The following is an 11141-nucleotide window of genomic DNA, read 5'->3' on the forward strand; positions in this document are numbered from 1 at the left end:
GCTGCCTCCCAGCCCCAGATCCAGCCCTGGGCTCCGGGAAGGCACCAGAGACGGGCGATGCTCCCCACTGTGCTGCCCTTGCCACTGCTGTGTGTGAAACCCAGCACAGCGGGGGGCGCAGAAAGCTCCTGCCGCTCTAAGCTCCCCGCTGCCCTGGCCACACATGCCCTGCAAGCGGGGCATCAGCGAGGGGCTCAATCCTGCGTGCTGCCCACACTGCTCCCATGCATGCAGGGGAAGTGTAACCCAGGCAGCGTGGAGCTTGCCGCAGCAGGCAGCTTCCCTGTGCAGGAGGACCCAGGGGAGGGCAGCAGAGCCTGAAGCGCAGCATGTGTGAGGGCAGCACAGCAGGGAGCATGGCTGGTATTTGCTGCCTCCCTGGAGCCCAGGGCTGGGGCTGGGAGGCAGCAGCTGTTTGCAGCCTCCTGGCTGCAGCTGGTCCAGGTTCCGGGTAGCTGCTGATAGCCACAGAGCCTGGGCTGGGGGGCAAGGGGCACAAGCTGGGCATCCTGCCCTTGTTTTGTTTTTTTGGCGTGCCGGCACTCCAGCACCTTCCAAAGTAGGCATCGTGGAGGGTTTTGGCACTCCGACCAAAAATCGTTGCCTACCCCTGGACTAGCCTATCAAGCTAAAAACAGACAGCTGGCTTTATTCAAATTTGAGTATTTTATCTTGCAGCAAACCCCAGACCTTACAGATGGACAAAACCCATTTTCCCATATTAAGTACCTGTGAATTATCTGAATTGGCACTTTGCCTTGGAATAATCACAGTTAATTTGAGTTAATTGCTATTTAAGCTTCATGTGTAGATGACTGTTTTTCAACTGTTTTGATGCAAGCCATACCCCAAACCAATCAGAGCTGCATTAAACTGGTTGTGCCTCTTTAGTCTCCGAGGGGCTACAACCAGCTTGGAAAGATATGCCTGTGTAAGAAGCTATCCCTGTCCTCTTTTTCCCAGGTTTTGATCAATCAGGACTGCTTCAAATGAAACAGCTGCTTATAGTCTTTCTCACTATGAGGATGATTAGGCACTGGAATAGGCTACTTAGAGAAGTGGTAGAATATACATCCCTGGATATTTTCAAGAGCAGGTTAGACAGACGCTTGGCTAGGACGAGTTAGTCAGGGATGATCCTGCCTAGAGCAGGGGACTAGATCAGCATTTTTCAACATGTAGATCATGACTAAAAAGCGGGTTGCAAACATATATGAAAAGGTCCCAAACAAACTTTAAAAATGGATCAACAAACTTACATGGGAAACCGTGGCTTTTCCCTTGCAGGCTGTTACAGTTCCAGTCTGCAAGGGGCTGCTTGCCAACCCCACCCACATCCCCACTAGCCCATATACCCACCGCCTCCCCACACACTAAGGGGCTGGGGCTGGAGCCTGGGGGTGGGGGGCAGCATGTTGGGAGTGAAGGGCACTGGGTCGGGACTGGTCATCAATGTTTACAAGTGGGCCCGGGTACAAAAAGTTTGAGAACCGCTGGACCAGATGACCTCATGTGCTCCCTTCCAGCCCTACTTTTCTATAATCCTATGAAGTTCTCTGTACATAACTAGGGCCCTGAGAAAATCGCAGTTTTGCAGACTGCGCAGATACCATGACATTCTCCCCACACCACGATTTTTAACGGTTGTGAGCATAAGCTAGGGCTAATGGGGCTTAGCCCCTGCAAACATGGAGCAGCGGTGGCAGCGCAGGGGGCAGCCCGTGAGTGGGCTCTGGACAGCTGCAACACGGGGAGAGGCATGCATAGACACAGGTATGGAGCCTGCAAACAGCCAGGATTGCAGCCAGACAGCATGCGGAGCACTGCCCACCACTGCAGGCAAGTCAGGGAAGGAGAAGGGGTGGGGGTGCAGATCAAGACCCCTACAGTTAAGGAGGGTGTGGGGCAGGGCTTGGGGCAAATGGGGCCCTGAGGCCGGGGTGGGTTGTGGGATGGTCGGAGCCATGGGTGGCTCATCCAGGGATGCAGGGGCCTTCTGCTGCTGTGTGCACCCCGAGGGAGGCACAGGGGGCATGCATGCCCCAGATTTGTGCATGGGGCATCGCAGAGGTGGGCTACTGCTGTGTGCCAGGTGCTGCGCCCCGCTGCCACTGCCTCAGGAGCCCAGCAGCAGCAAGCACGTGGCATCACGCACGGCAGCCAGCTCCCGAGGTAGCGGGGCACAGAGCCCAGCCTGCAGCAGCAGCCTGCCTCTGCTCCACACACAACTCGGGGGGCTTGCACCTCCTGTAGGGTGGTGGCTCCCACAGTGGTGGGAGCCCCCCCGTGTCCCTGGATGAGCTACCCAGGCTCCAGCCATCCCACCAGCCGCTCCAGGTCCCCATTCACCCCTGCTTCTGTCTCTGCCCCACTCCCTCCCTCACTGTGGTGGGCAGTGCTGCACACGCTGTCTGGCTGCAATCCTGGCTGCCAAGGGTTCCCTCGACCAGGCAAACTCCCCAAAGACAGACACTGCCTTATCCAGCACCGAAAATAGTGGCACATTAAATGGTGCCCCAGCTACAAACTAATCAGTCGACTTCAAGAACCAGCACTGTGTTAGGTTAGGAACACCGGCAAACCAGAACAAGCATCTTCAGGACGTCTGACAGACCATTAGGCCAGTAGCATTAAATCAACACTGACTTGTGCAACCTTGCGTGTGTGCAGCAGACTGACCTGGTATTGTAACTTGTGTTGGACTTGGAAACACCAAGCCAGTGATTGCCAGCCAGGTGCCGTGGCATCCTGAGGAGCCAGGGGATTCTTTGAAGGCTGCCACGCGATGTTAACAGTGTTTGGTGTGCAAACTTGGTTTACAAAATAAACCAGAGATTTCAAACAGGAGTCCGCATGGTTAAAAACATTCTGACCTGCTGTGGTTTTTCTGAGCAATAGAAAAACTGTTATGTTCATTTTCTGTAGTCAAAAAACTGAGAGCCACTATTTTTCCAGGGGTGCTTCGAGTCTAAAAAAAGTTGAGAACCGCTGCACTGGGCGGTGCTGTCACATCCATGCTTTTAGCGAGGCTAGCGCTTCATCCAGTAGAGGGCATTAGTATACAACACACATACCCATGCACCATAAGACAGACGGACAGAGTTCAGTATGACTCCCGTGGCGAACAGAAGGCTCCTATTGACTGCAGTGGGAGCTGGATCAGTCTCAAGCAGCGCATTGTGTCACCGGTGCTTATTTGTGCAGCTAATGAATTGGCCCATTGTTGTGCTCCGAGGAATTCCTAGTGTTGTTTTGGACCACGTTCCAGACTTCTCTGGATTTCTTGCCAGTGAGTGTTTTAGTTTCATGCCATTGAAGGGCAGATTGTTTTGCATTTGATATGAACTGAGCCACTGATACATTGTCTCCTTTTCTTCTGTACCCACTAATTTCCACTTCTGTCTTCCCCTTCTGCCTTCTTCAACAAGCTGTTTAAAAAGAAACTGTAATGAAACAAATTAATTAGCTCCAGCCTCCAGTGTTAGCCATGAAAAATCCTTTCGGATTAACTCTCTGAAAAAAGACTTTGCCTAATGCAGAAAGTTATGGCTACGCTTGAACTTTACTTTGTAATTTTTTTTTTTTTTCCATTTTAAATCTTCTCTGAAAGATTAGTCACAAGCTGGTACTTCCTGCCACTTTTCACCCAGGGATTTTTGGCTGTCGGTGAGAGCTAACAGTAGATAAATGATGTATGAGCCATGATGACTCGACTCCTGCTGCTAGAAGCATTATGTATTTCAACTGCAATCAGAGCATATTCCAGCTAGTTATCATTCTTAATTTTCCAAGTACTGTAAAATGAATCTTTCCCCTCCTAGCTTGCAGTGCTTGTTCTCTAATAGGCTTAGAAATGTGTTGTGGCTTTTGGTTGGTAGGTAGGTGGGTAGAGAAGAAGGAGAGCTGGCCAGGGTAAGGAGAGTGGGTTAGGAGACAGGGCACGAGAACTGAAGTCAGAAGACTTCAGTTCAGCTCATAGCGCAATCACAAATTTCCAGCCAGGGCCTGGCTAAGTTCCTTATGTGTAATATAGGGAAAATATTTCTCTCTCTCGGAACAAGGTTGTGAGGCCCCCGACACCACAGTGAACACAGTTAGGTAAGTACCCTGCTATGATCCACTTGTACAAAAGCACACCCTAGAGAACATCTTTCTCCTCCAACTCCCAGTCCTCCTAAAAACCTACTTAATTACCCCTCAGGGACAGGGGTAATTAATTTTAAAAGCAGCAAGTTCCCAACGAAGCTTTCTTCTCCGACAGGCTAGTTTGTCACTCCTTCCTTTTTTTTGGCTCCTAGCCTTTCTGTCATAGGCTCCTGCTGCTTTGGGAGGGCAGTATTTCTTATCACTAGCAAGCAAGACTTCAATGAAGTGTAAGTGTTTATTGCCTGTGCCGGTACAGTGGCAGATCTCAGCAAAGATGGGGGTGGCAAGCAAGCAACCACCTTCCTGAGTCTGCAGGCATGCTTCAAACTGGGAATACAACAGCGAGGCCTCCATCTCCAGCTGCCTTGAGAAGCCCTGGGGTCAACCCTGGAGTGGCTTCCCTGGGGCTGGAGCCTTCCTGAAGGCTCGGGTGCTTAGGGCTTGCTGCAATGGTCAGGAGCACACCTAGGACCTGCCACCAGGAAGATTACAGGCAAACTTTGAAATGGCCTGAAGCACCTGGCACAGGTTCAGCAGTCTTACAAAACAGACAGCTTATTAAATGTGGCTCATAAACATTATAGTAGGCCCAGAGGACTTGCCCCAGTTCCAGTCATCAGTGGCACCAGTGCAGACTTGTGTAAACCACTGCATAATTTTAAACCCTCAGCCTCTGCATGCCCAAGTTCAGGATAACATCTACTCACAGGTTGTGAGAATGAATACATTGTTCTCAAGATATTTATCTTTTCTGAGGAGAGCCCATCCCTGATGGCAACTCTCCCTGGGAATAGGTTTTGGGTGCATTAGCTATTATGTTCTCTGAGCACCAGATGTGTTTTCCTGCATCAGAGCCCGTATCAAGGTGCTGTTTCATGTGTGCTTAGCATTGCTGCCATGAGAGTTGCTGTTAGAAGTACAGCACCCTACTAAATATTATGTGCTGCTTTTTCTTCTTTTTTTTAGTCCACCCTGGGATTTATTGCTTTGGTCATCAGCACCCTTCACACGCTCACCTACGGATGGACAAGGGCCTTTGATGAAAACCAATACAAATTCTATTTGCCTCCAACCTATACCCTGACACTACTGGTGCCATGTACTGTCATCCTTGCTAAAGTCTTCTTTCTCTTGCCCTGTGTCCGCCAAAGACTGCTGCGTATCAGGAGGGGCTGGGAAAAGGGTAGGTATGTGAAATTCACCCTGCCCAGCGCGACTGGGGAGTTTTCAAGTGGGGAAACTTCCAGTAATGTGTAACAAGGCACTTCTTCTTGGGGAAGATAACAAAGCACTATGAAGATTTCTAGAGTTCAGCTGTATATGTTTGGTATAATTGTATTGTGGGTAACTATAGGCATCTTCAGTGACTTTAGAAAAATCAATTACCACGGAACTAGTTTATGCAGAAGTATTTAAAGTATATTGCTGATTTCCTAGTAAAGTGTTGCCTTAAAAATCACCATGACACTGGAGCTAGCTGCTCTGAATATAGACAGAATGAATACTAAGGAAGTCCAGAGGTTGCAGTGGTTAGTTGGGAGTATAGATGGTGGTACGCTGTACTGGTAATTCTCTATTGCAGCCCCATATACACCCACAGGATTTAAATGCTTATTTCAAGTGGGAGGGGGCATAGACTTTCTTCTTGCCCGCGCTCCACAAGGACAAGGAAATCCATCTCTAGATGACCCAAGGAAAGAAAGCCTGAATCTACTGAACTGAAAAGATGGCTCTGAGATGTGCAGTGGGGTTTTTTTGTTTTTTATGTTTTTTTCTTTCCCCATCACTGGGGAGTGGACATGAAGGTGAATGAGGACAAGGTAAGTTTTGGCCTTAACTGTTTCAGGTATGCAGTAGAAATGTCCAGGTACTTTGCGAGTTGCTGGAGAAGCTTCTGAAGCTGACCCAGGGACTCAGCAAACTAGAGAGCAAGTCTAACTAGCCCCTACTTTTGAGGGCAAACAGGGCATTTCTACTTCTGCAAATAGTGTCAGTGTAGGTGCATTTAAATGGATATGGGAAAGATGATCTCTTTCCAAAGGTGGTAAAAGCATTAGGTTCTGAAAGTCAATAATGTGCCTGAAGTGCATTTATACCTTAAAATAATCCATGGGAGCCATTACTGTCACATGTTCTCAGTTTTTATGAAACCAGAGTTGTATGCATGACCTAGTAGCGGAAAAAACACAGACCTAAATTTTCCAAAAGGACTCGCAGCCTTGCAATACTAATTCAGAGCATTGGGGAACTAGTGGCTAGCAGAGCAAAATGCAAGAACTGAGGTCAGGTGGTTCAAAACTACACTCTCTATTGGATCCAAAACATTTCCAACAGTTTCTACAGCAGCAGCTTTCACTACCAATGAAGACAAGGCAAAACGTTCTTATCAAGGATGCAACTTGTTATTCCATCACCAGGTCTCAATCATGGAAAGGGCAGAGATCAGTGACACATGATGCGCCTAATTCTCCGCAGCCCTGCACACTGAAAAATTCTTCAGGGACAGGTCCAAGGGACTGAATAGATTGATTTTGATGGAGGTTGGGGGCCTAAATATGAGTTAGGCTTGTTTTGCACAGGGCTCATGGCCACAGAGAACAATGGAGAACTAAATCATATTGTTCTCTCTCTTCCCTCTGTTCGCCATCCATTTGAACACTTGGAGCCAGGTCCAGTTCTGCCTCTTAGACATCTCAATAGGCCTAGACACCCAGGAGTGATCCTGCATGAGCCCCTAAAAACCATTAACACATCTACTTTGGTAACAGGCTGCTACCAAGCTGTAAGACTGTCACAGAAAGCAGCAAAGAGAAGGACAGACTCACGTTTTGCATTAATGGATTGTCAGGGTCTTGAGCAGAGTGGAATAGAATCCCACTTAGACACATCACTTCACTTACACATTTAGTAGCTGCATAAGGATCTGGCTCCTGCCCTTTATCACAATGATCCTTCAGCCTGTGGGCAGTACAGATTCATGTTCCACCCTGAATGGCAGTAAAATGTCATCTCAGGTGCTTTACAGATTTGCAGGGCGAGGCAGTTGAGAGCTAGAGACACAGGGAGATTGTCTTAGGAAACATATGATAGGAACTGGTTGCAATAGCTTGGTTTTCCTACAAAAGAACAGAATATATAGGTCAGTGCTGGATAGTGCCTAGAAGACACATGTTAAATACCTCAACAATGGGAGGATTTTTAAAAGCAGCAGTGTAGCCTTAAAGTGTCAGCAACGGCAATGACTTTCCAACTCCACAGACCAGAGATGATAACCCAGAATTTCAGTTGTTTCAAAAGGACAGCATTGAAATCTCTAAACAATCCCTTTTTTCTTACTAAATAAAAGGAAATGAGGGTAAGTGAGAGAAAATGAGGATTTCACCATCAATAATTTGGTTGTAAGACGGGAGGTGTTGTGCATTCCTGCTGTGTCTTTCAGGGCAAATCGGATTATCCCGAACCTCTGTGCTCCAATTGTAATCTGCTAAAATTGCTCACAAAAGCAAATAGACTTGGCAGCAATATAAGCAATCACCTGGCAAACAATAGCTTCTGCAGGGATTTGAGTCAGTGCAGGTGGGGAGGGGAGAGGAACTCCATTCACTTCAGTTTAACTCTGTTTGGAGGCAACTTTGCATCCAGCAGGATTGTTCATTCCAGCTTCCTGTTCAATTCTCTTATCAGGCAAAGCTGACTTTATAAAGAGTGCCACTTTTCACATTTTCTGGCTAACAGAAGGCATCCTGATCCCAATGTCTTCTCTCACAATTAAGTTTCCTCTCTCTCCTCTTTAGCAGGTAACCTGGCAGAAATACCTCATTAGCCAAAAGAGGAGAGGGAGAGAAAGTTATTTGAGATGGAGGCTTTGTCTTCAATGCAAAAGAAGTGTGGTGCTTGACACCAAGAGAACTAGAAGTAAAAACTCCAATGCTTCCTCGCTGAAGGCAAGGTTTGCACGATGTGCACTTCCGGCTCACCCTGACACAGGCCAGTGTTCCCATTGACATCACAGGCCCTGCTCACATGAGGAAGAGTAAGGGAGTTGGGTACATGCAAACACTTGAGGATCTGGGCATGTCTAAATGGCTTCCCCAGTGCCTCCCAGAGCCTTGCTCTCAAAAATCCTCTGCTCACCCGCTCTTGTGTGCGCATGGCAAGCCTGGAAATGAAGCCATTAAGAGGGTGCCCCCTGCCCACTGTTCAAGCACTCCAGAGACAGATTTCTAGAACATGCTGATGGGCAGGGGAGAGGGGCACCCTTACCGCAGACTCACTGCCTTGTTTCTGGGGGAAGAGCAGGAGCGGGGAGGCAAGATTTTCGTGAGCGGATACCCTACGGCTTGGCAGGCAGCCGTCTGAATAGCACACCCACAGCTCTTCAAGATTGAAACGAATCCATGTCTTTCCGTACAGACCATGAAGTCCTTACAAGTGCAACTTTTAAAATGGCAGTCTCCTTTGGTGTCTATTTACAAATTCCTTGACATGCAACCATTTCAATAAGTTATTCTGACTTTGTAGAAACAGAAAAGTGGTGAGATAAATTTGTAAATGATCTTTGCTTTTTTTAAGTTTTTTCCCCACTGCATTATTTGATGTGGATAGGAGGTATGAGTGAAGTTAGCTTAAAGATGTCCTTGTTACATTTTTTGTACTCAAAAATACTATGTGTATATATGTGTATATATATATATTTTGCTGCAAAATTTATAGCTGAAACGTATACTCTTTGTATTTTTATTTTCTGTACTGCCTACTTTGTGCCTCTAGAATATATATATATAAACATACTAAAAAGCTATAAAAAAAACAGGGCCAGTTTAGTCTGTCATCATTGGCCTCTTATTCTTATATAGATGTATAAAGATACTATAATGGTCTATAAAATGGTATCACTCATTTGTGCCTACTGTCTTTCTTTCTAGAAACAATACAATGTTAATCTTAGGCATCTTTCTATTAAATAAAACCCTCAGACAAGTGATATGATTATCCATAATTTAAATATGCAAGAACAGAAAACTCACTAAAGCAGTGTTTCTCAACCTTTTTGGGCTCAGGGCACCCTTCATTGGACTAGAGCACCTCTCCACCCCCATAGTTTTTGTGAACTGAGCGGCACCCAATTTGAAAACCTAATTTATATATTACAGCGCTTACCTCTTTGCCAGAAAGCTAGGCAGAGGAGTGGGGGTTCCTCTGGCAAGTACAAGCCTGAGCCTGGGCTTAATCTGCCTCTCTCCTCATCCCTCTTATCTCATGGCACCCTTCAAAGGGTCTGGTGGCACCCTGTACTACAGCAAGCAAGTGGTGCCAGTTATTGTCATGAATATGCAGTTAGCAAAACCAATTCTCTGATCTACAATATGTTCTTTTGTCTCATGCATATCACAGAATTGTGCACATTTTTGTATTAGTTGCCTCTGAAATGAGATCTGTTTGTAACTGTGAGGGATACTGGGTGCTGGCTATTCCACAAACATTTGCAGCTCGGGGACAGTAGAATTTAATGTGGTAATCACAAAGTTACCGTTGATATAAAGAACCAGGGTACAGATGAGTCTGGCTGGCCTACAGAGAAGATGGATGCCACACTTGTCTTTCTGGCCTCCATTTCCTAAATCACAACTTCATGGAAACGGGATGCCAGGTCCACCAACTTCTAGACCTGCAGTGTAGCATTTTAATGAGCTAATTTGTAAGTTGATTTTAATGAGTTCATTTAAATTCATGTGCTGAAGCTTAACCTCTGCAGGTACAGCTAACTCACTCCTGTATTATAATATGAGGCTTTTAACAGTGCAATTGGTTTCCTATTCTTCAGGGCTTTACTTACAAAGTGATGAATCAAACATGGTTAAATCTGAAGTGAGATACAATTGTTTGCACACTGCTAGAAGATGCTGCCTAACCTAGAAAAAAAGTGTACTAGCTATGACACAAAACCAGTTACAAAATTCTGATGCATCCTGTATCTCAAAATTGAACGCATCAGGTTGGAATCTGCAGGCTGTGTCTTCGCTTTGAAACAACAGATTTGTTACACTAGGGAAGCTCTGCTTTTATTTTTAACATCACTGCAGATCTGCCATACTAAGGTTCCTGCTTCAAAAAGCTTCTGAGCAGAGGTCAAAGCCAGAGAAGTTCAAATTAAACATGCACTGTTCAGTAGGACAGTACAACATAAGCTTAGCTGTTCTTGTTGTGGGAGCAAATGAATCACTTTCCACTGACTTTTATGGTTGGAAAGGACCAATTATGATCATCTTGACTGATCTGCATAATATCAGCCACTAAATTTGATGGATCCTGCAATATACCACCCAATGAGCTACGGTTGCACTGAAGCCTCTCAAAAAGACCTCCAATTTGGACTTAAATAGTGGAAGCTGCTTGAAGTCTCCTGTTCTTGGATAAGCCATTCTGCTGGCTATTTACCCTCACTGTCAGATATCTGGCCCATATATCTGAGTGGAGTTTATCTAGCTTTGAATTCTTGTTATGCAGCTGTCTGCTGGATGAAAGAGCCCTCTGCTATCAGAGATCTGCACTTAAATAGCTGTTTCATTCAGCACTCCAGAGGCAGAGTGGGAACGCAAAAGTTGAAAGAGCGCCAAGGCTGCTTGCTGCCAAGCTGCGGTTTCTCCAGGCTCACCTATTAGTAATTACCTGTGACATGGGCCTTCACCTCTAACCATTCATTTGGCTCTAGACAAAGTCATTGACTAAAGGCCATTGATCTGAATCTAGTTCATGCCAGACACAGAGCCCAGCATACAGCAGCATAGCAAATAGCTTCCCAAACGTATTTTCCCTTTATTCCAACCCCCAGCACAACCCCTGCTGCACAGCTGAAGACACTACGAGCTGTTTTCAGATTACTGGAAAATTGTATCATTCAATGGAGGCAGACTTGGAGGCATAGGGACGAATGCAGGGGTAAACTAGTAAACAGACTTTGCATTATTTTCTGATGTTTTCAATGCATGTTTTTT

At 46.3% G+C, this 11141-nt stretch overlaps 1 protein-coding gene and 1 long non-coding RNA gene across 3 annotated transcripts in view; one reads left to right on the forward strand and one right to left on the reverse strand.

Moving 5' to 3' along the window:
- STEAP3 (STEAP3 metalloreductase) overlaps window positions 1-7665 on the forward strand; it is a 49781-nt gene extending 42116 nt beyond the window's left edge. For both annotated transcript variants that reach the window (XM_019522529.1, XM_019522528.1), the window contains exon 5: window positions 5113-7665. In XM_019522529.1, coding sequence (XP_019378074.1) covers window positions 5113-5403 — 291 coding nt within the window. In that variant the 3' untranslated portion in view covers window positions 5404-7665. The remainder of the gene's footprint in view (window positions 1-5112) is intronic.
- Window positions 3308-9440, reverse strand: LOC109301383. Its single transcript, XR_002098524.1, has 2 exons — window positions 9307-9440; window positions 3308-3428 (listed from the first exon to the last, which is right to left on the reverse strand). It is a non-coding gene; the product is annotated as an uncharacterized LOC109301383 (long non-coding RNA).
- Between the last annotated feature and the right edge of the window lie 1701 nt (window positions 9441-11141).

This window comes from Gavialis gangeticus, unplaced genomic scaffold, assembly GCF_001723915.1.
Source record: "Gavialis gangeticus isolate Ggan-Ray unplaced genomic scaffold, GavGan_comp1, whole genome shotgun sequence".
NCBI lineage: Eukaryota > Metazoa > Chordata > Crocodylia > Gavialidae > Gavialis > Gavialis gangeticus.